The sequence below is a fragment of the Oreochromis niloticus genome, unplaced genomic scaffold (genome assembly GCF_001858045.2).
Source record: "Oreochromis niloticus isolate F11D_XX unplaced genomic scaffold, O_niloticus_UMD_NMBU tig00001623_pilon, whole genome shotgun sequence".
Taxonomy (NCBI): domain Eukaryota; kingdom Metazoa; phylum Chordata; class Actinopteri; order Cichliformes; family Cichlidae; genus Oreochromis; species Oreochromis niloticus.
Window position 1 is genome coordinate 283,283 of NW_020327428.1, and position 27,405 is coordinate 310,687.

At 40.6% G+C, this 27,405-nt stretch overlaps 1 protein-coding gene across 3 annotated transcripts; it reads right to left on the reverse strand.

The window, feature by feature from the left end:
• Positions 1-13,074: 13,074 nt before the first annotated feature.
• On the reverse strand, positions 13,075-25,726 carry LOC100711445 (GTPase IMAP family member 4). Of its 3 annotated transcripts, none has more exons than XM_019354981.2 (5): positions 25,632-25,726; positions 25,177-25,306; positions 24,996-25,046; positions 15,048-15,158; positions 13,075-14,879 (listed from the first exon to the last, which is right to left on the reverse strand). In XM_019354981.2, the coding sequence occupies exons 2-5, from the start codon at positions 25,196-25,198 to the stop codon at positions 14,113-14,115; spliced, it is 951 nt and encodes a 316-aa protein (XP_019210526.1). In that variant the 5' UTR covers positions 25,199-25,306; positions 25,632-25,726; the 3' UTR covers positions 13,075-14,112. The 3 variants fall into 3 exon arrangements, with proteins under 3 accessions (XP_019210526.1, XP_019210525.1, XP_019210524.1); XM_019354980.2 differs by lacking the exon at positions 25,632-25,726 and adding an exon at positions 25,515-25,618; XM_019354979.2 differs by lacking the exons at positions 24,996-25,046; positions 25,177-25,306; positions 25,632-25,726 and adding an exon at positions 24,246-24,354 and having other exon boundaries at positions 15,048-15,227.
• Between the last annotated feature and the right edge of the window lie 1,679 nt (positions 25,727-27,405).

Below are 27,405 nucleotides of genomic sequence, written 5' to 3' on the forward strand. Positions count from 1 at the left end.
AGGATATGTACTGTGTCCACCGAAAAACTGCTTAAACACCATCAAACAGTTTCACCCTATTAACAGCAAAGACCTGGAGGACATCTTAGGTCAACTGAACTCCTCCTCTTGCTGTTTAGATGTCCTGCCAACAAGTTTTTTCAAAAAGGTCTCAAAGACTTTGGAGTCAGACCTGTTACAGATCGTAAACTTTTCTTTAATGTCAGGTGTGTTTCCAGAATCACTAAAAACTGCTGTAATTAAACCTATACTGAAAAAGGACAATCTTGACAAGACACAAATGAATAACTACAGGCCGATCTCAAATCTCCCATTTTTAAGTAAGATCATTGAAAAAGCAGTTTCTCAACAGCTCAATTACTTCTTAACACAGAATAACTGCTATGATGCCTTCCAGTCAGGTTTTAGACAGAACCACAGCACTGAAACCGCTCTGACCAAAGTGTTTAATGACATATGTCTGAATACAGACAGTGGAAAAATGTCAGTCTTAGTTTTACTGGATCTCAGTGCAGCATTTGATACAGTTGACCACAACATATTACTCAAACGACTGGAGAACTGGGCAGGTCTTTCAGGAACTGTACTAAACTGGTTCAAAACATACTTAGAAAACAGGAAATACTTTGTATCAATAGGTAACTTCACATCTGAGCAGACAAGTATCACATGTGGAGTTCCCCAAGGTTCCATCTTGGGACCCCTTCTGTTCAACATTTACATGCTCCCACTGGCACAGATTATAAAGAACAACAAAATAAACTATCATAGCTATGCAGATGACACACAAATATATATCGCAATGTCACCAGGAGACCGAGGCCCTGTACAGGCTCTTGGTAAATGCATTGAGGAAATTAATGACTGGCTGTGCCACAATTTTCTCCAGCTAAACAAAAACAAAACTGAGGTAATAGTCTTTGGTGCCAAAGAAAAACGATTACAGGTCACCAGAGAACTTCAATCTATACACCTAAAAACCACAAACCAGGCGAGAAATTTGGGTGTAGTGATGGATGCAGACCTAAACTTAGAAAAACACATTAAGACAATAACAAAGTCAGCTTACTATCACCTCAAGAATATTTCAAGGATAAAAGATCTGATGTCTCAACAGGACCTGGAAAAACTAGTCCATGCATTCATCTTTAGTAGGCTTGATTACTGTAACAGCATCTTTACAGGTCTACCTAAAAAATCAGTCCGACAACTACAGCTCATTCAGAACTCTGCTGCTCGAGTCCTCACTAAGACCAAAAAAGTGGACCACATCAGTCCAGCTCTGAGGTCTTTACACTGGCTGCCTGTCCGTCAGAGGATAGACTTTAAAGTTCTGATGCTGGTCTATAAAGCTCTGAATGGTTTAGGACCAAAATACATCAGTGACCTCCTGACCCAGTATGAACCTTCCAGATCTCTCAGGTCATCTGGATCCGGTCTTTTATCAGTTCCCAGAGTCAGAACCAGACACGGAGAAGCTGCATTCAGCTTTTATGCTCCTTATATCTGGAACAAACTCCCAGAAAGCCTCAGATCAGCTGAAGCACTCAGTTTATTTAAATCCAGGTTGAAGACTCACCTGTTCTCAGCTGCATTTGAATAAAACACCAAATCCACACTTTTAAGCTTAAATTTCAAAATTTACATTTTAACTACTGATTTTATCTACTGTCCTGATTTTATCTACTGTTTTGATTTTATCTACTGTTTTGATTTTATCTACTGATTTGATTTTATCTACTGTTTTGATTTTTGATTTTATATACTGTTTGTTTGTTTGTTTGTTTGCTTGCTCGTCTTAATCAATTTTAAATCATGTTTTTTATCTGTTGTTTTCAATGTTTCTGTAAAGCACCTTGAATCACCCTGTTGTTGAATTGTGCTATATAAATAAACTTGCCTTGCCTAGTTTTAGTAGAAACCTGCTGCTCCCTAGTTAATTTTAATAGACTCACAGCTGTAACTGTGGAGAGTGCGATCATATTCTGGGAATGAGAGCAACAGAATAGTTAGTTCATCATGTTTTCTGCCTGTTGGGGATGTTTGTTGTTTTGATCTCCTTTTGGATTTGTGGATTTTGTGATGTGGACCTTTTTCTACCAACAACAATACAGCTAATAACCAGTAGTAGGTAGTTTCCAGTTTCATTTCATGCCTTGTTTATACATGAGGGTTTTTTACCACCTGCTTTCAAAGAGTTATGTGTTTTTATTGTGATATCTGATCTGTCTTACCTCTGACATTTGCCCTCAATACAGTAAAAATGACTAGAGATCAAAACCAGACAACTGAGACTAAAACTAACAAAAAGTAAACTGAGTTGAAATAAAATAAAATAAACAAAATAAGGAAAAAACCAGATTAGAAAATATAAAACTATAATAACTCTTGTCAACAAACAGAACTTATTTTTGATTAATAAATAAAAACATGAAGCCTCTAGCTGTGAACAGTTGATGTAAAAGTGTACTTCTATATTTCTTGTTAAACATGGTTACAGCTTTGATGTTCAAAGACACACCCTGTAAACAGAATGTACAGTCCAAACTTGTACTCAGATTTAACCAACCATCAGTTTCTGCTGGGCTTTGCTCAGACAAATGCACACACAAACACTGACGTGCATGTTGCTGCTATATACAGTTTTCCTCAGGACAAAGTTGGTCTCCTGTAGCTGCAGCTTATAAAAATCCATATTATATAGTTTCTTCTGTGTAATAAATATATACATTTTTTATAAGTATTGAAAGATATAAGTATTTTTCAGATGAGCAGCTGTGACTTATTCCAGGTACCACATGATTGGACTTGTTCATGGCAAAATTACCATGGTTAAATTAACAGAGTCAAAATGCAAACTCCATCAGCATTTATAAAACACCGTTGTGAATGCCCCCAGTGTTCGAGGAAATATCCTCAGTTTTAGTGTTTGTTTGTAGTGTTAGTTTGATTTGTAGTGTTAGTTGGCTTAAAAAACAAACAAAAATCTTGCTTACGAACTTTTGATAGATATAGATTTATTTAGACTTTTGATGTCTGAAAAACTTCACGTTTCAAAGAGTTCTGTTTTAATTGTAATACCTGAATTAATGTACTTTAATCTAGCCTCTGACACTGTAAATACAATAATAATTAATAAAGATGGAAACCAATGGAAACTAAACAAAAACTATGTATTTAAAAAAACAAAAAACAAATACAAAATATTGAAATGATCAAATTCATTTCAGTTCAGAGGCACCTGAACTTCCGAGACACACTGAGCATGTGCAAAGGCTCGGCAAACCGAGACAATGCCAGCCTTTGACATGTTTGATAAACAAGTCAAAAACTGTTGGTAAAACATGCTTTTTAGAAAATATTCATCTCAAAGGAAAATTGTTACATCCAAATTGTAGACATCTGTTATGTCACTAAAAATGAAAAAAGCACAAACAAAGCAGGAAGACATTGACCTTGTTCAACAGCTGAGAGCTGCAAACATGGGAGGTTTAATACCCGTAAATAATTGGTTAATCCCACAAATCACTGCAAAAATCATAGAAGACATAGAAAACATAGCTTCATGTCAATTCTGGACCCCTCCTTTTGACGCATGGACACTCCCATGAGTCAACTCACCAGAACTCGATTCCTTTCTTAAAGAAAAGGGTTAGTTAGCTCATGTCCCAGGCAACATCAGGGCGTCTCCTCCGGAGTAGCTCCACTCCAGACCTGTAACCCTTAAATAAAAGATGTCAGTATGTGTTGCATATTAGGTTTGCTTAACACCTGGCTCCACCAGATGCCTGCATCCACGCTATCATTGCCTGGAAAACAAGATCTGGAAGTTAAATCAAACTTCACACTTGCAAACAATTGTAGATCATAAGAGTAATAAAGTATTCAGCATCAAAGTTAAGTATCATGTGCAGGTTTTGTCAAATCATTAAACCACTATTATTGCCATAATTTGCCCCAATAATCATCCCATGTATTAGTTCCACATTACTGTAGTCAGTGACTTTCCTTAAGCAAGCCACTCACTCATGTCATCACTATGAACTCAACAGCAGTCAGATAATGAGCCCAACACTACAAATGGCACACAATCACTGCACTTCTGCTCTAACATCACTTGTCTGTCTGTGCTGAATCGTTCACGAGATTTCTCTTAGAGAGAAACAAACATTAGCCAAATATATGAAGCATCCCGGAGGTCAGTCCTGGATCAACAGATTCCAGAGGTGCTGCAAAAAGGTCATAACGTTAACACTCTGCTGTAAAAGAAGTAATACTGGTTTCAAACACAGTATGTCTCACACTGTGTTCACAGTTCTCCTGTAATATTCACATTTTCTCAACACAGTAAACACAGTTTCCTTCACACATAAACCCAGTAATCCTGTGAAAAAACTTTAACCAGTTGTGTGTCCTGCTATAAATCACATGATCAAATCACATGATTAACCTCCTGCTGTAGAAAAGAGAATGCTTCCCCTGCCGGTGGCGGACGCCCTCAGACATCGGTGCGTTGGTGGTTCTTTGTGTCCGGGGGTGGGCGCCCAGGTACCCACCGGCTCACTCCTTGGCGGCTGCTTATCGGGGGCCTGGGGCTCGCTCAGGCCACTTCGGGGATGGGGTGCCCTCGGCCTCTCGGCCCGGGCTCGGTCACTCAGGCACAGCTGGCTGCCGGCGGAGCTCACGGGCACGTCACTGCAACCCCCCTGGCTTCTGCTCCGCGGCTGCTGAGTGACGCCTCATCTGGGACTCTCCTCAGCTCTTTCTGGGATAGTGGCGCGGCTGCCCCTCTGTTGGTCTTCCTTGGTCTCTTGTGTTCTGAGGGCCTCTGGATGTCTGGAGTTTTGATCTCCTCCATACCTGCTTCATGCCCTGGAGGATGGGGCAGTGGCCCCCCACACCCTCTAGCAGATCATTACATGAAGGAACCTTTTAAAAACAAGCGCGTTCATGCTCACAGGTGTACACACGGGTGATCACACACACAAACTACCACCCTTTTGGGCTCCTACCTCAAAGCACACTGTGCGCTGTCGATCTCACGTGCTGCACCATAATGTTTAATATTTAGTATTTACTGTCATATTCCCATATATCATTGTGATCTTGTTTATTACTCTTGTCTTCTTCTGCTTGCTTTCTTTTTTCTTTCTCAACAGGTGATCCAGGTGATCGATATGTGTATTTTTTTTTTTGTCTGCTTATTCTGTTGGTTTTTGTTTTTTGCCCTTTTTCCCCGTCCCTCTTCTCAGGTTTTTTTTTTTTTTTCTTTCCCTCTTTCTTTCTCCCCTTTCTTTCCACCAGTCAAGTCTGTCCCGTATTCAGCAAGTGAAAATAAAATAAACAATAAAAGGTGAATCAGATGGACCATTACGGCAAGGCTGGGATGGTCCATTTGGTAAAGTAAATCCGTTGGGCATCTTTCTTCGCCTTTAGACAATAATTCTGATGGCAAAAGAACCAAACGGGACAGGTTAAAAAAAAAAAAAAAAAGAGTACCAGGGCCTCGCTTTGACCACATGACTCTCAGTACACAGCATGATGTGTGCGCTGTAAACAGGAAGCAGAGGAGCTGGACTGAGGTGAACCTCTGAGGATCAAACTGAGACTGATCTCCAGATGTTTCCACATGTTTCTGCTCTGCCGTGTGTTTGATGATTATTTCAGGTATAGATGATGGAATATGACCAGTCTGATGTCAGCCTGCTTCTCTGACAGCGCCTCATCTCTCTGTGCTGCCCCCTGCTGGCTCTGATCATTACTGACTGAGTCCTTGCTGCCACTTTATTAGGTACAGCTTGCTAACACAGGCTCAGACCTGCTTTGCCTTCGGAGCCGCCTTAAATCTTCATGGCTCAGATTCAGCGAGGTGCTGGAAACATCCCTCAGAGTCATGTGATCAGTGACGTCAGCTTCAGCACTGGCAGATAGAAAAGTGCATCCACATAAACAGGAAATATAATAATAATAATCAAATCCGATCTGGGTCACTTTCGTATGTGGTACTGAATCCAATACATATACAATGTTTTAGAAAGCGACTGCTGTTTGAACGGTCATGTCGCATTAAATCCGTCTTTTACGTCACTGACACAAGACAGACGCCAATTATCAGCGCCGGAGAAGACACCGCGAACGCTTCCTGGCCATCCAGTGTAGATGTCAGTGAAACTGTTGGGAAGACAACATGAACATTTTATTTGTACTGTATTTTCTGCAGATTCTGACAGAAATCTGCAACTATCCTTTGAAGCACCGCTCCTCTCTAAAAACAGCAATAAGGATCATTATTAGGTTATCTACATTATTATGTAAATAACAAAATAACTTAAAGCAAAAATTTGGAAACATAAAGTCTGAAGTCTTTATATTAAGGGCCATCAGTCAAACAATGTTGTTTGCTCTGGGTCTAAACAGAGCGCGTTGTGTGTGACGTCTTCTTTTGCGCATGCGGGCCGCTTTGAGCGTTCACACTAGAGCACGTTTGCTGTCGCATTTTATTTGTAGTGTGAACAAGCAGACAAAAAAATTGGATTTGATCAAAAAATCGGAATTGAGCATTAAGACCTGCAGTGTGAACGTAGCCTCAGTACCATTGATGTTCATTTAGACTCTTTTTCTCCAGTTGATCTTTCTGAGTTAACTTCAATAATTGCTTTAGTGTTTTGTTTTTTTTAAGACTTGAGTATGAACTTATACAAAATGCAGCAAGATATTTGAAAAAAAAAAACAGTTTTATTGATTAAAAAAATGCACTATATCGGATTCATATCGCTATCGGACATAAAAAAGTGGTATCATGCCATCTCTAGTTGTAAGCTCTTCACACAAACTCCCACACGAACTTCCCTCTTTGCCTGTTTTATTGACAGCAGTTACACACAGTTCAGTTGTCCACGTGACAATGGCAAGCGTATCTGAGCAAGTGTGTGTCTGTCTCTCTCTCTGTGTGTGTGTGTGTGTGATTTCCTGTTACCTTGTATGGCGTGACCCTTAAACGACATCTCAAGTCGCTTCATTTAGGGCATGACCTTTTAACAAACCAACGTGTGCACTAAGCACGTACAAAGCAGAAATGATCAACTTGTGGCTTCTAAACAGGAACTTGTGGTTTCTAAATGTGCACGGAAAATTACAGCGACGAGACAGCTTCCTACATCTTATGTATGCACAGAAGCCAAAACCCAATATGGAGAAAACACTTTATCAACACATAAAAGCTCTAACAGTGTGGATCACACACTCGTGTAACCCAAGGGCCAAACCTTCATTTACAACCTGAAAAATAAAAGCAACCAGGGCCTCTGCTAGGCGTTCCCAGCACACCCTCACTATACGTTTAGGCGGACCAGGTCTGTCCAGCTTACTCACCAGTGCTGGGAAGATTATTTTTAAAATGTATTCCACTACAGATTACAGATTACATGCCCCAAAATGTATTTTGTAACGTATTCCATTACGTTACTCAATGAGAGTAACGTATTCTGAATACTTTGGATTACTTAATATATTATCATGCTTTTTACAACTACATGAATGTACTATTGCTGTGTGATTTATTACTATTACTGAAGGTTCCTCATCTCAGTAACACTAGGTGGACATTAGGTAAGGCTGCACTTTTTGCTCTGGGTAGTACGTCGGGCTCTGTGTCGGGGTCCTAACTGAAAACTACCTTTGCTTTGTTGGCTGGGTCAACTTTGCTAGCGATTACAAAATCGATCATCCACCTGCGGCCTTGACGGCCCTGGTGCCACGTGCACTTATGGACACTCTTATGCTTGAATATAGTGTTCGTTATGGTCAAACTCTGGTTTGCACAGAAGTCCAACAAAAAAACTCCTCTCGGGTTCAGATCCAGGAGGCCGTTCCTCCCAATCACGCCCCTCAGGTCTCGCTGTTGTTGCCCACATGAGTATTGAAGTCTCCCAGTAGGACAACAACTCTCAAGGCAGAGCACCCTCCAGTACCCCACCCAGGGACTCCAAGAAGGCTGGGTACTCTGAACCGCCATTCGGTGCATAAGCGCAGACGACGGTCAGGACCTGTTCCCTGACCCGGAGAACAAAGGGAACAAACCCTCTCGTCCACTGGGAGAACCACCAAAATACAGGCAGCAAGTTGAGCCCAAGCCGTGCATTGAGATGAGACCGACTATATCTAGCTAGTACCTCTCAACCTCATGCAGTAACTCAGGCTCCTTCCCCACCAGAGAGGTGACATTCTGTGTCCCAATTGCGAGAAACGGGCAAGAAACATTTTGGCTCATGTCCTTGCAATTTCTCACATTACAAATATCTTTGTTGTCTTCTGTGTTACACTTCAATGATGTTCTCTCAAGGGCAGCAATATGTCTGCCATGTTTCTGCAAACAGATAAAAAGAACAGTAATAATTAGGATTATTTGCCAATCGGTGCCTCTCCCTGTTTATCACAATGTTACTGTTTTTTTGAAAATAGCTATTGGTGAATAGACGAGATCAAACTTTCCTCTAATCAGCGATAGATTGATAGTGCACTATGATCTGTTGTATTTTAACTTTTCAAACCTCAAACAGGCTCAGGGGACAACAAATCACATTGGATCCCTTTGAAATGTCCTCGAGCTCAAATGTCAGAGGATGGCATTAAAAGAGCTATAAAAGGACTAAATGATATAAAATATAAAATAATAAAGTCACAATAAAAATTGACTTCTATCATCTAATCTCCTAAAAAGAGCAACAACAAGAGGAACACATCTAAAAGTCTCCTTAGTCTGAACTTTTCACCTAATGGTATTTGTTTCCTTGTTTCCTTTCCTTTGTTTCCTTCTTTATTGAAACTGTGTCTTGAAATGTTGTTTGCATTTTTGAATAGTCATTAAATTATACATTATTTTACTGTTTTTTATCTGTGAAAAAACATATTCACTTGTGTTTTTTCAGGCACTTGCTAATACAGTGTGCAATGTGTTGCTATTGCCAGAAGGTTGCAATAAGACGCCTACAAGCTGTTTGCTAACCAGAGTTAAAAAACTAGATTAAGAGAACTGGTCGGGGTCCTGTTACTGTACTGGTACTATACAAGGCTTCTCAGAGCTGGTGTCATCATATGTAGAAAAATATGTAGAAGAGCTTCTAAAGGAGGTGAGCTTTTTCAAGCTTCTGCTTTTTATTTGTCCTTAACTTCTTCCCTGCCAGGAAAAGACAGAAATCATAATAGACAAAGGGCTTTTTGAAGTAAACAAATCCACATTTGTTCGTCTTATTCAAGCTAACATTTCAACCAACTGCCATTCAGCAGCACAGAGGTTATACTCTACTGTCTTATTAAAGGACTGCAGGACAATCCATCTCCACAGGTTTGTGGTGGCTGAAGTGGCATTTTTCTTTGTCTCATCTAACAGGTACATGAAGGGACACAAAGATGTCTGTCCATCATTTAGTTACAGTTACTGCTGTGTGTTCTGATCTCCAGTGTTGGGTAAGTTTCTTTAAATGAGTAACTTAGTTACATTACTAGTTACTTCTATCAAAAGTAACTCAGTTACTTCAAGTTACTCGTTACTTTCAAAGTAACTAGTTACTAGGGAAAGTAACTTTGGTTTTACTCAGACTTCTCTTGTTAATGTGTTGCTTCCATAACTGGATACCCAGCAAGACTGCCAGTCTTCTAGCTTGCTTACTTGCCACAAGTGCACTGTGCCACCTACCAAGTAATCTGCCTATTTCCATGAGAGAAATCCCACGGCTGGACCGTCGTTACAGCGTCACAGCGTCACAGCGTCATGTGCCCTTTTTACATCCAACACAAAAACTGCAGTCGTGGTGCTTTTGATTGTACTCAGAACTTGGAAATTCTGCCTTCTGAATAGGAAGATGTAGGTAACACCAGACTGCAGATGAGCTGCATACAGAGCTGGACTGGGACAAAAAAATCGTCCCGGGCATTTTGACTAGAGACCGGCCCGCCATTATAGGAAAAATCATGAAGCCTTTGAATGAAAATAAACACTGTTGTGACAGTGATGTACACTGTTTTGATGGTATATATGTATCAATCTATCAATTGTTTGTTGTAAGACTCAGATAATTATTTTTTTTAAAAGCTAGACATTTTAAATGAGAATAAGAAAGAAAAGTATTTCCTTGTGCCCCCCTTTCCCTGTTAATGCCCTACCTGGCCCCCTGGCAGCACTTTGCTAGACCCGCCCCTGCACAGTTACCAGCTGTCAGCTAAGTAGAAGTAAGGACATCTCCTGGTTTCATCTTCATGTTTCCCTCTCACCAGATAACCAAACCGATATCATGACCAGCAGCTTTACAGCGGTGGCTCCAGCAAACATCAGCTGATACTATAAAGTAATATTAAATAAATTCTAACAACAGCTGACCAAGCTTAAATGTGCTGCTGTTGTTTAGCGCGACATCTGCTGGTTTCCTCTTTCTGGCGCAAAGTGGGCGATAAACCTCAATAAAAGAGCAATGACTTCTTCAGGCTGGGAGGTCAGTTCCTCAATCTTAATTAAGATTAAGGAACTGACCTCCCAGCCCATTGTTCCTTCAGTGGGCTGGTTTCAGTCATTATGCAAATGTACTGTTTATAAGATTGGGGAAACCTGCAGTCAGCTGAGACTGAAGAAGTCACTTGGATGAGTGATGAAACGTTTCTCCCACAAAATGCTACGTCCAGATGAACAGAAGCAACTTTTGGAGATATCCTTGGAAAGGTAAAATGATTGGCTAGAATCCAAAGTGTATGACAGGGGTCGGCAACCCTGGGCACGCGTGCCACAGCTGGCACGTGAAGGGTTAACTGATGGCACGCCATGCAGTGAATTAATCTGAGAAGGTGCGTTAAAAAATAAATGGCCGGGCCAGCGGTGCACATCGCAAATGAGCTTGCGTAGACACATTAGTTGTGCCACTTCTTAATGACGGCATCTTAGCGAACAACCCCAACTACCAGATTCAACTTGTAATTGCTAGCTGGCAGTTTTTTCAAGCGATGTTGAATTTTCCACATTCCGACACTTCAAAAGCTTCAGGAGCTGTCCGCTCAGCGCAGCATCAGGACAGCGGAAATACACGGATACATCCGAAGACTCGAGACAGAATTCACAGTGTGTTTTCGGGACTTTCAGGTGGACCAATGTTTTCTTTTCTCATCAAACCAGAAAGCTTTAATGAGCAGCTGGATTTGTCTCGCATCAACTGCCTGGACACAGAGGACATCGAAATGCAGCTGATTGAACTGAAAAGCTCGACTCTGTGGGGTCAAAGTTTGCAGAACTACAGACGCTGTTGGAATCCACAGCTGTGCGTGTTCATGGAGCTTGCATTTTCACCTGCTGGACATCACTACCTGACAAGTTTAACTGTCTTCAGAACATTGCAGAGGCCTTATTGACAGTATTTGGCTCTACATATCTGTGTGAGCAGATTTTCTCTCACATGAAGAGAGTCCTCAGCCATCTGAATGCTGGACACTCGGAGACCTGTGTCTCTGAGTGGGAGACCAGAGATCACATTAACATGTGTGTCCCTGTATTAACAAACATGCCATACTGGCCCAGTTTATTTTTCTTATCATTGTTGTGAGGAGACCATAAATAGCATTTGTATTTTCTGTTGTACAGTTCATTTGCTGTTATGGATAAAAAGTGTCTTTTTTTTCAATTCAAAATAGCTGATAACTATTCGCTGATAGCTGCCAACATCTGGGAACAAATATAATTCTGTCAAGTTGTTCTATATAATGTGTAACTGTTCATATAGAGTGTTATGAAATTTATTGCTAATGCAATCATATAGCACATTGACTTCTGAGGAAATTTTAGACGGCACTCATCATCAGAAAGGTTGCCGACCCCTGGTGTATGACATCTCAGTAAAAAAAAAGCACCGAAATAAAGCACCAAAATGTGCGCTGCTTTTCGGTCTGGTTACTACCGTTATGTCAGAACCGGATACCGGTACCCATCCCTAATCTTAAGTTCTGGGGAGTCATTCTGACCAGGGCTCTAGATTAACTTGTTGCCATGGTTCCTAACTTTTTTTCTTAGGCGCACCAGCATAAAAGTTCAGCCCACCCAAATTTTTCAACCACATTTCTTAACACCGCAGTTTTACATGTTCACTTTTTTTGGGGGGGGGGGGGGGGATTGCTGTCTATACAGACAATATTAATATGTAAATGATTAACTAACAACCTTCTCAACAAAGAGTTCTTTATTTGGAGCACATTTCTACAAGAAAGATACGTTACTGAAAAACTGCTTGTGCTTAAAGTGCGTTAGCACTCTTTGTCAATATTGTAGAAAATATTAAACTTAATTATCACATCGGCCTCCTCTGACGACCTGTTTGCTGCTGCCTGCTGCTGAAAGGCAGTGGGGAGAGGGGACACTTGGGCAGTGCATTTATCATGACATACAATGTGTTTCTGGATACACTGTGGTTTTTCAGCGTTCAAAGATTGATGGCACCGTGTCAGAGCTGGCTATGAATTTCAGAAGGATCAGGCCTTGACTTAACAAAAAAGTTATCAATAGTTCTTTTCATCTTTTCTTATTACCCACAGGTATATCCACTTCTGTCAGGCCTAGGCTGCTCACTAGGGCTGGGTATCATCACTGATTTCTGTTATCCATTTGATTCCGATTCACGAGGTCCCGATTCGATTCGATTTAGCCTCAGACAGTCAGAAATATTATAATTCTGATCATTTATCAGTACTGATACATGTGAGACTTCATCAGAACTGTGAACATCACAGCAGATGCCTTTGTGTCAAAGTAACTGAGAATAAAACACAGAAAAACATGAAGGAGATTTTCCTGGTCTGGCTTTTTATAGCAGATAACCTTAAAAATATTCTGCAGTATTGCATAATTTTAAAAAGTATAAATTTCTTCAGCATTGAACACAGAAATTAGGCTTTCCCGTCCGAAGACATTTAAATAAAAAAAAAAAGGAAAAAAAAGACAGCGGCTGACAGCGCTGTAAACAACGGTAGACTGGTGGGTAATTGTCATGGTTGACACTGGCCAACCGTGGGGATGTGAGGAAAAGGAGGACCCAGGCGCAAAGCTCTGAATATAAGCAGTGCGTTTATTTACAGTGAAGTAAATAACCAGTACACAATAAATCCCCATAGCTCCCTAGACCCCCGTGTTGTGTCTCTCATGTTCGTGCTCTCTGTTCCCGTGTTACTGCACACCCTGTGCGTGCTGTCCTGTTCTGTGCCACGCTCTTCTTGGAGTGGGACTCAATGATCCCACATCGGTGGAAGCTCCATCAGTCTCTTAAATTGCTCCCCCAACGAGTCCTGACCAGCAGCAGGTGTGTGGCAGGGACTTTAGGTGTGGCCAGTCCTCCAGCAAAGCCACATCCATCAGCCTGAAGGTGCTGCAGAAAGCAGCTGTACATACACACACACACACACACACACACCTGCCTACATACAAATGTGGACACAGAACTGTAGCACAGTATCACATATAACACATATACTTCATAACTGCTCAGGGACCCTGGGTCTCTCAGACAGAAAACACATAAAACATAAACAGAGTTTTTTTTCCCCATGTCCATCATAAAGACAAAAATGTTAAACTGGCTGAGTTTGAAATGACATTCAGAGCGAGGTTTATCTCTGCTCTTATTTTCTCCATTTATGCAAACTTGGTGTACCACAAGGATCTGTTCGAGGAACTCTGCTTTTTATTATCTGTGCTGAATTAAAGGAAAGTCAGTCTGTATGCAGGTGATCCTGTGATTTATGTTGTTATCCTGCTGGAAGTCCTTTATTATTAAATCAGTAATTAACTGCAGTTAACCTGTGTTTCATTCAGCTGCTGCAAACACATCAGTAGTTCCAGGCCAAATTTTCAGCTCATGAATGCTGAAGATTTTACCAATTCACCTGGAAAATATCAGCCTTCAGCTGCAGGAGAGGAAATTCATGACTTCCAAAATTTCATGGAGCTTCAAATTCTTTAGTTTGTTCATAGTCTGAGCTACTTCAGGTGGAGCTCTTTAGCTTTGTGGCTGTGATCAGTGATTACTGTACTGACTGAAAGAAAGTCCGTATGAAGAACAGAGCTACACGGCAAGAGTCAGAAACAGCTCAGTTCAGTTTCAGAGTGTGGTGGAACTTGGTGAGGATTTCATCGAAGGAGTCGTCTTTGGCCACCTGCTCCACAACCTGACGGACTCCGCTCTCTAACATGTGGTAATACCTCCTCAACTCTTCCAGCTCAGACTGCATCCGTTCCTCCACCTGCTGTTTCTCCTCCTGAGCCTCCATCAGCTTCTTCTTGTACTCTGACTCAACAGCTTTAACTTCCTCCTCCAGCTTCTTCTCGAAGAACTCTCTGAGTTCTGACTCTCTCTGTTTCAGCATTTCCTCAACTTCCAGGTAGGTGTAGTTGGAGTAAAACTCTCCTCCGTTGTCGGCCACCATCTTGCCCACCTTCTCCAGCAGATTCAGGACTTGGCGTCGATCGTTGGTTTTGAGATTGTTGAAGAGGTGGTATCTGTTTCCAGCCTTCTTCAGGACCTCCTTCAGCTCAGGTCCTGCCTCCTCCAAGGTCTCATCAAAGTCTGACTCAACTACATCTCCGTGAGTGAAGAGGATGATGGTGTACCTCCAGGCATCCTCTCCAAAGATCTCCTCCACCTTCTTCACAGCGTCTCTTTCCTCTGCTGTGAAGCGTCCAACCTTGATGACCAGCAGGATGGCGTGGGGCCCCGGGGCCGACATGTTGATGCATTTGGAGATCTCCCTCTTCACAACGTCTTCAGGCAGGAACGTGTCAAAGAGGCCGGGAGTGTCGACCACAGAGACCATCTTCTTAAACACCCTTTCCTGCTGCTTGGAGCATTCAGCGGTCACTGAAAATGAGGAAACATATATCATTTCATCTTAATTTAGATCAAATACGAACTGCACAGAAATGGTGTCCCGTTTTACACACCTACAGAGTCCTCGTTAAAATAAGAAACAGGTAAGGAATTCCTACTGCTGCTCCCCATTAAAAACTCTGTGTGTGTGTCTCTTACCTGATGAGTGACTGGAGATTTCTCTGAAGGCATCTCTTCCCAGGATGGTGTTTCCACTGGAACTCTTTCCTTCTCCAGTCTTCCCCACCAGAACCAGCCTGAGATCAGACACTAAGGACAGACACACAGAGGTCAGGTGATAACTGCCCTGTGAACAAAACAGGAACATTTGTGTTTTACCTTGTGGAATTATAGGGATTATTCTACATAACCATCATCTTATCATTGCAGTAATTATCATTTCATCAAAGTGTTTATTGAAGTTGCTGGCATTATGTTATAATTTGTATTACAGGAGTTATCATAATCAAATATTAACATGTTTATTATAGGTGCAGTTAGAACCACTTAAATCGTTGAGTTAAATCTATAATCTTAAAAGCTTATATGCTGAGTATATTGTTACAGCTGAGCAAAGGCCTGAATGTATTCAGCTTCTTGTTGCATTTGAGTTTGCTTAGTTACAGGTGACGTAAGGATGTCCAGTCCATGGTGACCTCAAAGGCCTTAGATCATCACCATATTCTTAAGAGTATGCCACAAGGAGGAACCTCTATGTTGCAGTTAATTCTTAAAATACATGAATGTTCTGTACATGCAAATTATGTGTTTGTAAACGCAAGAAGGGGCGTTACAATACCCTGATGTTATAAAAGCAATCTGAAGTGTATTTTTGGGTGGGGATTTACAACTGATGGTTTCCAGTTTACATCTCCCCACGCTGCGTGCATTCATTAAAATCAATTGTTTGAACGGCTTTTCTGGACCATGATTGTTTTACTCTCGTCCTCAATTTCGGACCCGTAACATTTGGTGCATTGGCCTGGGTTGAGGGAGAACAGTTGGAGATTGAGACCGAGAGGGTCCGAGGCGCTCGAACAAGCAGACACGAGTCAGTGGTCGAAGTGAGTGGACATAAGCCGGCTTATTCAAAGGTAAGGCACTACCTGTTGAATTATTTCCAAAATGTGCCAGATTGGACATGAGAAATTAAAGTCTACTCACTGAAATTACTGGTAAATGTCTCTTTTGATTTTGGTGAAAATCTCATGAGAAGTTGAAGTTGAAGTAAGGAATAAGAAAAAGAGTAAAAGTGAGTTAGAGTCTCACTAAAGGTACCGGGTTAAAGTCCCAAAGGAAAAGAGAATAAGAGAAAATAAGTAAAGAGTAAAGAGAATAAGTGTATTTAAAGCAGTTGGACTGCAGAGTGAAGTTAGAGTTATAGGTTATTGGCGAAGAGTTTGTGACAGTTAAGTCTTAATTGAACATAAAGCCGGGCTTGGACATCAATAAGATTGCTTGTGTAGTTTTATGGGGTGTTTTCAAAGTATTATAAATTATTCTAGAACGGCAGTTGGACTGCTAAGAAGTGTATTGCTCAGACGTAACGGTTGCCAAGGTCAAGGACGCTTAGACCTTGTCCTCAGTTGAGGGATAGTCAGTTGGTCACTGTGGAGCTTGGGGCACTCCAGAATAACTAGTGGTTGGACCACTTTGCCGTCCGGGACGGTGGTTTGCACTTTTTTGGTCAGTAGAAACCGGGTTTCGGGCGTGTAACTTTTAACTTAAAACTTCGGGGAAGCCTGGGATGTGAAATGTCCCCAAAACAGAGCTTTTCGGCAGGGGTTGAGTTGGTTGACGCTTTTAAATTGTGTTAGGGCATTAGATATGTGACCACGGCCCGGGGCCGAGACTGGTTAAATTGATCATAAAAAACTCAGGGAGTTTGTCCCTTGGAGGGTTAAGTTAAAATTTTGTCTAAATTCGGTAGGTTATGCAATTTAAGGCCTTGTAAATATTAATTAATTTATCAGACGTCTCTGTGTTATAATTTCTATGTTTGTATATAGGCTCTGTCTGCCACGGGCACTGCAGCAGGCTGGTTATTTTGAGATTGTGTGTCTGTGTCTATGTAAATGAGATGCCTGTGACTTATTTAGAGTGACATTTCCTGTTTACTAATGAGTGGCTAATGACTGACTGCAGAGCCTGGGTTAAGGACGACTTGTATTGGTGTTTTAAGGGAAGAATTGCTTTTATTTCTACTTTGTTGACATTACGGTTGTTAAATACGATGACTACTTTATGATACATGTAGAATTGGAGTATGGGTTTTGCTTACACGTCCTTGAACGACGTAATACTTGCTGAAAGTAATAGGACTTGTGTTTTATTGACTCTTTGTACTGACACCGTGTTTTTTGACTAACATTTTATCATTATTAGATTTTGCATGTAGTAGTATTGTTATATTTCGGGCCCTGGAATTATACTGTAGGCAGGATAGAAATCCCACTGACGCCGAACGGGACTTTCCGGACTTCTGTGCAAGTGCATTCAGGGATTTTGAAATTCAGTTCCAGTGGACGGGATAAATTGCTGTCTCATTTTGCATGTGTGTGATTGGCTTTCAAATGTAGTTTTGTAATGTAACCTGTACACTCCATGGAGGAAACAGACCATGGAGTTTTGGAAGAAGATAGCAGAGATATGACTGGCTTTACGTTTAGTCTTGTGTTGACTCCAATAACGGATGGTCAGACAGGGCTGGCTGAAACAGAGGTGCGTGTTTGCTGTGAAATAGGGGCCACTGACCATGACTCAAAACACAAAGGCTGTGACATTAAAAATTACTGTGAGTAACGGTTTGACTTTTGACTAGGGAAATAATATGCTTACTTTTGGGTCTATGAAGATATTTGACCTTCAGTGATGTTATGAGAGGTTTCAGTTTTCTTTTTCTTTTTTCTTTTGACTTGCTCTTTCTGATCATGGAAGGCATGTCCAAAATACTCGTATGAAAGCGTATTTTGTGTGATTTTAACTGTGTGAATGCTGTCAGTATTTGATTTGAGTGACCGTATGATTTGTCTGAGTGAGTAAAAAAGGGAGAAGTTTGAGAGAAAAGGCAGTGTGTGTGAGACGATTTAGGGCGTCTGAAAGAGGTTAGAACATTTAAAGGTGTGTATGGAATAAAGGAGTGTGAAATATATTTCTTGTGTGATGAAAAGTAGGATGTGCTAAAGTTTGAAAGTGTTTTTAATTCAAGAAAACAAAAAACAAAGGAGTTAGATTAGTTTGAGGAACAGGAAATATTGCTCTGTGTACCGGGCTGCAGCGACAGGAAATAGTGAACAGGAACTGTGCATGCCCATATATGGGAACTGAGTGTGTACAGAAAGAACACAGAGAGACAGACGAGGCCCATGGAGCAAATGAAGCCTTTAAGAAAAATGAATATATTACTAATTGTATGCTTTAAGTGTGTCAATACAGGTGGGCGTCTCTCAACTTTGGAACCTTGAGTTCAGCAGCAGAAAAGTAGATTAAAAGAATTGGGAGAATAAGCCAGTTTTTGGCTCGAAATTGTGCGGCTTGATCTCTCACTTTGTCCCTGAAGCGGAGAAGAAGTTCAAAGGACAGTCAATCGCCTGATGAAGACCGATAGAACATCGTGGACTTGAATACAGCAGGCAAACGACAGTGCCACTGATCCATTAACACTGATGACGACTGAGGACCAGCAGCAGCATGTAAGAGTACTGCAACATGTACTGTGAAAATACAGGCTGGGCAGTTGAACAGTGGGATAAAGAATTGTGGAAGAGCACTACACATTGAGTGATATTTTGCCATGCTGGGACTTAATCTGAAAGAAAGACTGTAAAGAAACAGAGAAGAAGACAGCAGCTGAGTTGAGACTGTGTTTGCTGGAGCTTTGAAGCACGAACAGGACACTGTGAATGAAAAAGAGACCGGTGAGAGATGAAGCTGGACGAGTTTGACTGCGAGAATATAGGATATAATTGAATTGAAAATTGAAGCCTGAACTCATGTATTGTTTAGGGATGTCCACCACAGCATAACAAAGAGGTAAACATTAGAAAAGGTAAGAATAATGAAAGAAAATAATTGTCATTACCTTAATGAATAGAAAACACACATACAAATTGTTACATGTGAGATTATTTTTGAAATGAATCAGAAGTGAGATAGTTTGAATCTAAAGCTCAGTGGTGAAATGAATAAATTAAATATGAATATATAGGATGCAATGAAGATGCAGCTTACACTTAATTAAGATGATCACATGGCAGGCAACGGAGAAAGCAGCTTACACTCAATTAATGTAAAATGCAAGGAAGAACACGCTTACATACATGGCATAATTGGTATTTCTGACTAGAGACAGAGAAATGGGTCATTTAAGTACTTGTGGTAATAATGAAAATGTTTTAGTTTTGTTATTTTCAGGGGTAAAGCAGAACCGTTCCAACTCTCCACAGCAGCAGTCGGAAGAAAGTTAGAAGTTAACATCACTGGATAAGTTAAGGCAAGTTTCTGGTTGAATTGTTCACAGAATCATGTGTCCATGAACCTGTAAAACAGGCCCTAGCTCCTGGCTGAAGACTAGGAGTGCTTTATTTAAGGTGGGAAATCAAAACAGAGGGTTAGTAATTCGGGGAAAAAGAAAACTGGCTGCTTAACTGGAGAATTGGAAAGGTGTCTGACAGACTGCGAAGCCATAGATGCAAAATACCACACACAAACAGAAAATGTATTAACCGTACAAAGACAAGCTCATGAAGCTTGTCTAATCAAAGCTTAATGCATAGAGATATTGATTAAAACCTGGCTAAGAACATAAGCATATGCAATGAAGATCGGCTTGCTACTTGTATGAGTGATAGAATGGTGTGAATGTTGAATAAACTGATTAAACTAGTTTAAAAGGGTGACTTAGCAGTGCTTTTGCACTGAGTGATCAAAACAAGTGATTAGTATAGAAAGAAAATGAAAATAATTCAATAATGTGATAAAGTTTAAACATGTATTTCTTTTGCCAAGTTAAATTGTTGAGATATGGCTGAGTATGGAAAAAGTTTGAGAGCTTGTGTGAATGTGGACAGAGGAGCTTGCTGTGTGTGTGTGATTGAGGCCTTAAAGGAGGGGTAGATTGTTCAGAGGTGCAAATTTGATTAGGAGGTTTATAAATTAGGGTTGACACATTGTTGTAAGGTGTTAGGCTGAATCTGAGTATGGTAAAGTGCTTAACCGGGGTTATTGTTGTGTACGAAATGGTGTAGCTTTTGGCAAGGTTTTCAGTGAGTTGAATGGGTGAAATTTAAGATTGTTTGAAATTTTGTGGGGCTGTTGTTTTCATTTTAATAGAGGGAGTTTTGATAAACATGGACATGTCTAAAAGGGCCCATAGTTAATATAACAGTGCACTTAGAAAAAACCTGTCAGGTGATTTTGTTTTGTACTTTGATGAGCTAATAATCAGCTCTCTTTTTTCATTTTTGCTCTAAGCAGGCCTGGAAGAGAGTGAACTGACGGCGCGGACAAATTACCAAGTAAGGATTGCAGCGAGTCAATCCAGTCAAAAGTATAGAGAACTATTTTCCTAAAAAGGAAAACGAGATAAAACAAATGATTGAGCTCATTTTGCTGATGTGGAGCATCTGATGACGTGCGCAGAAGGCTGCAGTATCAGCAAAAAATATCATGTGTGAATGCGCGTGAGTGAATGTGTGTAAATGGATGGTGACTGGACGGACCAGGCAGACCATAGGTTGGACCGACTGGACACTGACAAAAGACTGGACTAAGGTTGGACACATGACTGATAAGTGTTCTGTTTTAACTTTTCTGTTATAACACAGGTTGGATCATAAGTGGAAAACTGAGTATAAAAGGTGATGTTCTGGTTAACACACAGGTTTTTGTTTCTAGGACGTTTCAAGGATGCAGGCTGTGGATGGAGCCAAGAAAGGATTTGACATGATGATTAATTTGATTTCATTCCTTAAATACAGGTTTGAAGGGCCGGAGCATGTATGCCTAATATGATAGGACTAACCTTTTTCTTTTAATTTCCTAAGCTTGAGTGAAGGATTTTGAGTTTGTAACACATGAGATGTGTCACAAAAAGGGGGGTGTTAATATATGCGATTAGCTTCATGAAAGGTGCTCTTTTAGGGTTACTAAGCAAATGTCTACGTGACCTTTCTGAGTTCTGAGAATAACTCTGTTAAGTTGACAGGAAACACGTCGGAACAGCCATATAGGGCAAATGTGTTGGAGCTTGTAATTAAATGTGGGACTTGAAAAGAGGAAGTAAATTGGGTACAGGACGTACTTGAGATGATCAGACGAGAGAAGGAGAAGGTCAGGAATAGTTTAAACTAAGATTGAGAAAGTAAATGGGGTAAAAGGGGGTGTAGCTTCAGGGCAGCTCACAGCCCGGCGTAAACGCAAGGTGCTGTCACACAGCTTAAGTTATTTGGTTGATTTATTTTATGACAAAATAATAAGGAAATATTAAAAATATACAACACGTTGAGAAGATCTCTTATGTTATATTTTAGTGTTTAACATGGAAGATGCCTCTCTGGAGCTTCTCTCCTGATGCTACTCCACCAAAAGAAGTTCATTTATAGAGACTATGTCAGCTCCCAAACAGACAACAACAAACCAAGACTAGCAAAAAAAACAATCTGAAGATAAATAATAATAAATAAAGAACAATACAGAATCCAAATCTGAACCAAAGAACAAAATAGTGAAATGTGGATTATTGGGTTTTTCTCTGTATATATGAAGTATTTGTAATGTGTATCTGCTAATGAAGGCTTGTAGAGGCCAGTTTATACTCACAAACGAGTGCTCAGCCAGACTGAAAAACAGGAAGCTTTAGTGCACAAGGCATATTAATAAATATAGACACAAAAAGAGGAACTCCCCATATAAACAACGTTCAAAAATGTGTGAAGTGTAAAGTACCGAAATAACACTATATAAGTCACAGTTGATGATTCTAATGTTAGAGAGCTCTTGCAATTGGCATCTGAGCTGTGCAGAGGTCTCTCTTAAGACAGGTACTTATGTAGGTTAGCATGAGGTTGAGTTAATTTTATACACAATGCATAACTGTGCTTGTTTAGAGTTGATGTTCCGTCCAAACAGGTTTTAAGCTTCACTGGTGAGAGTGTCCAGGTGATACATGTTGAGGGATGATGAGAACATAGCAGGTGAATTGCATGCACGCTTACAAACACACATGATTTAAATATAGGCCAGGCCAAAGGCCTGGACTTGATGTAGCTTTCAACTTTACAGCTCCTAACTTGTAGGGATGGCGTGGAGTGTAATGAATGAATGCAAAACATGCTTACAGACACAAACATGACATAGATTTATTTTATAGGACAAAGGTGGACCACAGGTTGCTTTGTTTCTGCTTAGCAACTCCTGAGGTAAAAGGTGTTAAAGATAAATATGCAATAAGTGAATAGGAAATGTGTGAAGGTGAGCCGGGTGAAACAAAATGTTGTAGATAATGGAAACTTGTTTAACTGGCATTAACAGTAACCTTTGCATGTTATGTATATGCTTGAAGCCAAAGGAGGCAGAAATCCAGATAGAAAACTTTGAAGTGTGCTTTTTAGCGGAGAGTCAGGCTGACATGGGGATGGTGTGCATTTTACTTGGGTTGTGTTTAATAAGACTAAAAGCGTTGCTCACACACATAAAGAGTATTGAGATTGAAGAAAGTTAATATACTGGATAGAGCCCAGAATATGATAATACATAAGTAAAATCAAATGCAATGTTTGATTTCACTTTTATTGGGAAAATAATTAGCCAAGAAATGTGTATTGAACTCTCCACATACTTTGAAACTGCGCAACTCTGAGTGGGCAATGTAATGAAGCAACTGTTACATATTTGCATTAAACTAGCCAACATAGACTCACCACCACATGATGTTGCCCTGCAGCGGGGGCAGAAAATCATTTGCAAACCAGGGATCTTATGTTGATTATTATATTCTTACTTATGTACACACACACACACAGAAGGGAAAATTTCAAAACAAAACAAAAAACAACTTCACTTAACCTGTCAAGCACAGGAGCAAAATAAAAATCTTTTTGGGCTCTGTTAAAATTTCTTTAGTAAAAGTGTAAAAGGCCAAACCTAGGAGGTTGGGCAAACAGGAAAGTTCCTTGAGTATCAGGAGTTAATAGTCAGGAAACATTTCTCACATTAACGCCTTATATCTGACAAACCACTGACTTATAGATGCAGATAGACATACAAGTGCACATACATCCAGATGTGCATTTAGACATTAAAAGTGTAGAGACATGTACACACAGATTGGCAAACCGGTACAGAGTCTAGCTGAAGAGCTTAACAAAGCAGACGTGGCAGTAGGGTTTATCATTTTGCCTGATATGATATTGTGAACCAACTTTGAATAATGACAGGAACCTGAGATGAACACAGTAAGTTAGTAAGGTGTTGCAGAGAGAGGTTGTTTGTTTTTATCCCTTACAGGAGAAGATTTCCACTAGAGAGAGACCCAGGAAAGGAGCAGAGATCACTTAAGCATGAAGTGTTTTCAAGTGGGAGCTGGCGTTTTTTATTATTGGACCACCTAGATGACGTGAGGTTATTGTCTGGTTTGCTGAGTCAGGGGACGGCTAGAGAGGGTCAGAGCGAAGGTAGTGGACCTGGGAATGGTGTAGTGACGTCTTTGGAAGACGTCAAGAGAGGGAATTGTGGAATTATAGGGATTATTCTACATAACCATCATCTTATCATTGCAGTAATTATCATTTCATCAAAGTGTTTATTGAAGTTGCTGGCATTATGTTATAATTTGTATTACAGGAGTTATCATAATCAAATATTAACATGTTTATTATAGGTGCAGTTAGAACCACTTAAATCGTTGAGTTAAATCTATAATCTTAAAAGCTTATATGCTGAGTATATTGTTACAGCTGAGCAAAGGCCTGAATGTATTCAGCTTCTTGTGGTATTTGAGTTTGCTTAGTTACAGGTGACGTAAGGATGTCCAGTCCATGGTGACCTCAAAGGCCTTAGATCATCACCATATTCTTAAGAGTATGCCACAAGGAGGAACCTCTATGTTGCAGTTAATTCTTAAAATACATGAATGTTCTGTACATGCAAATTATGTGCTTGTAAACGCAAGAAGGGGCGTTACAATACCCTGATGTTATAAAAGCAATCTGAAGTGTATTTTTGGGTGGGGATTTACAACTGATGGTTTCCAGTTTACATCTCCCCACGCTGCGTGCATTCATTAAAATCAATTGTTTGAACGGCTTTTCTGGACCATGATTGTTTTACTCTCGTCCTCAATTTCGGACCCGTAACAACCTGCATTATTATAACCTTTATATTCTAGACAAATAAATACATGTTTATCATTCTCCAACATCCTGAGGAAAGCTCTCTGAGCTCGGCTTCATTATTGTTTTAACACTGATGCAGAAACTGTGGTGCTGACAGGAAGCTCTGTGTTCATGTTTGCACACATTCCTGTATGATACTGATCACTGCAGAGACAGAACAAATCTTAACTGTTTGATTTGGGCCACCTAAACATTTGATGATTCAGCCATGATGGAAGCCTGCTTTAAACACTCAGTTTAGCTCCTTCAAATGAAGAAGCACTGACTTTCCGTTATTTTATCTGATTAACATGGCGCTTTGTTAAAGGTGTATGTTCAGCTTCTGTCAGCCTCATTTATTTAACAGTTCAACAGTCTGTGAAGCTCACATCTGGCTTTGACCTGTGATTATATGACCTTGTGTCTCTGTAATTTGATGCCTCCTTTGTACACCTCATCAGAAACACAACCACGTTCACTCAGTGTAGCTTCAGCCTTCAGAAACCTGCAGCACCACCTGAGGCCACATCATTTTTATCCTGAGCTCAAATGTGTCGCCTTGTTTACTCTCAGCTCGTCTTTAGTTCAGTTATTAAACTTGAATTATGTTTATCGTAAGTTTATCAGAGGTTATTCATGTTTATGGTCCAGAATATATTTCATGTTTCCTCAGTTTTGCTGTAAATGGGACATTAGCAGTTAAATAAACTTTAATGACTCATTAAAGTCAACACACCGGATGGAGGTTCCTCCCTGCTACGTCTCCTCTGCCTCCCTCCTGCTGCGCCTGCACACACAAAGTAATCCATTACATGAAAGTGAAAGGAACTGCAGTAAAAACCCACGCGGACACTCATCAGCTTTATCAGCTTAAACATGACACTGTCATTAAAATGAGATTTTCCACACAGACTCACCGAGCTGTTCCTCTGAGGCCATCACACCGGCGCTCACAAATTAACCTCTTTATGAATGATTGCGCTCAACTCTCTGAACTGTGTGTGTGCCTCTGCACTGTTCCACAGAGCCACCCTTCTCCGGTTTTACCTTCAAAATAAAACGTCAGTGATGAGGAAACAGTTGAGGCAGCACCCCTGTAAGGTCCTCGGGTAAAGAGCCAGGCTTTATGTTATTATATTTTGTTAATAACTGAACTAAGGAGCTTAGAGATGGGAATTAAAATAAACTGACTTAGATATTTGAAATATTTTCTACTGAAAGATTCGTAACTTCGGTGCTCTTATTTTGACTTTACCTTGAAGAACTGTCTTTTTCCGGTGTTCTAACTGGATCGATTTGATCCTTCCCGATCCAAAAGAGCCAAAACGACACAGTGAAGGTAACGGCCTGAAATGTTGTTCCAGATATTTACCTGGACAGGTGAGTCCAGTTGTCAGCGGACCAGAACCGGAAGTTACCGGACCGGAAGTTACCAGCAGGACCAGACGTGCAGGGTGCGATCAGGTTCAGCAGATCCAGTGTGGAAGAAGAATGAACCACAGAGAGAAGCGGCAGATGTTTGCTGGGTCGCGTTCAGATCTCTGATCCACATCTATACCGGAGTCTGCGCGAGGCGCGCGTGCAAACGTGGTAAGTGACGTGTTATCGTCAGCGCGATATCAAAGATTATGAAAGATCGTTTTCAGACAGATGTTCACACCAGGCTGGGGAGATTTAGACCCGTTATTGGTTATTAAACTTTTTAAAAGTGAAAGGTTGGACCGGAAAAAACTATGTTTAAGTCACAGAGGCTTTCTGTATTATAACACATTTTAATAATGATACATTTTATTTCTAAGCGCCTTTAAGATCCTCTAGGTCAGTGGTTCCCAAACTTTTTTTGCTAGTCCTCCCTTTGTTTTACAAGAAAAATGTTCGCGCGTGCGCACACACTCGTGCGCAGTAAAAAAAAAATTAAGCAAATACAAGTAATCTGCAATAAATTACAGGTAGTAATAAAATAAACTACTAACTATTTTACGCTACGTCTGCACCTACACGGGTATTTTTGAACGCGCAGCTGTTTCGTCCACACGTAAACGGCGTTTCGATTCACCGAGAACGGAGATTATTTAAAACTCCTTTTTTTTGCGTTTACGTGTGGACGAGGATTACAGAGTTCGTCACGCAACGTCAAAGGTGTGTGCCTTTTTCACGTCACGCTGTGCGCCACGTTATTGTTTACATGAGATGAACTGCAGAATGGCAGATAGAGACGAAATACTGTTAATCTGACTATCTGCAGGTTTTATATACACACGCAGTTACTGTCTGTACAAAATAGGTTTAAACACATAAACAGCTGTGGGATACTGTTTGTCTGTGATTTAGACAGGGGGAACAAATCGTGGCAGGATCAGCCTGATATTATTTGTATCCCGCTGTAACTTTACTGTATAAAGAGCTAACATCTCCAAAATGTCAGGAGTAGTTAGTTATTACAGCAAGTGTTTGTGAACTAAAAATCAAGAATGTGGGATACTGTTTGTCCGTGATTTGAACAGCCCAGCGCTGCTCCCGACGCAGGGAAAACTAATTTTGCAGGGGAGACCTACCTCAGCACTTGTGCAGGTGAAGCCAAATTGGAGATATGCTTCACCCTATTTTCTAGTCTTTGGCTTAGAATGAAGTTGGTTGGGAAACATATTCAGCAATGCTTCATCTCCTGCTTTGCATTTCTGTGGGCGCCCCGTGCTAGCAGTGTCCAAGCGCAACCCCCCCCGCCCCCTTTCATACCGGGCCCCCCCTGCAATGGCTGTGCGACCCCCATAGGGGGCGGGACCCACACTTTGGGAAGGTCTGCTCTAGGTCACCTTACAATATAGCACAAGAACAATAGCAGCAATACAATATAATAAAACATGGCAAAATAAAATTTAGACGTCATAAGCAAGTATAAAAGCTGAGCAAGGTAAAAACGGACTAAGACAGAATCAGGTGTATTGAGCTGTTTAAGAACAGGTGTTATATCAGTGGATCTAATTCTGGAGATAATACGAGCAGCTGTATTTTGAACTAACTGAGATTTATTGACAGATTTATGAGGTAGAGAAGAGAATTACAGTAATCTAAACAAGATGTGACAAGAGTATTGAGAAGTATGGCGGTACTGTTTGGAGTGAGTGAGGGACGAAGGCGGTTAATAT

What these genes read in the sequence shown, in the direction of transcription:
- LOC100711445 (XM_019354979.2), bottom strand. Translation starts at nt 24,306, where the DNA reads ATGTTGGAGAATGATAAACATGTATTTATTTGTCTAGAATATAAAGGT. An exon ending in TAAAGGTTATAATAATGCAG is followed by an intron (nt 15,228 to 24,245) that starts GTTGTTACGGGT and finishes TAATTCCACAAG; the next exon opens with GTAAAACACAAATGTTCCTG. An exon ending in AATCTCCAGTCACTCATCAG is followed by an intron (nt 14,880 to 15,047) that starts GTAAGAGACACA and finishes CCTCATTTTCAG; the next exon opens with TGACCGCTGAATGCTCCAAG.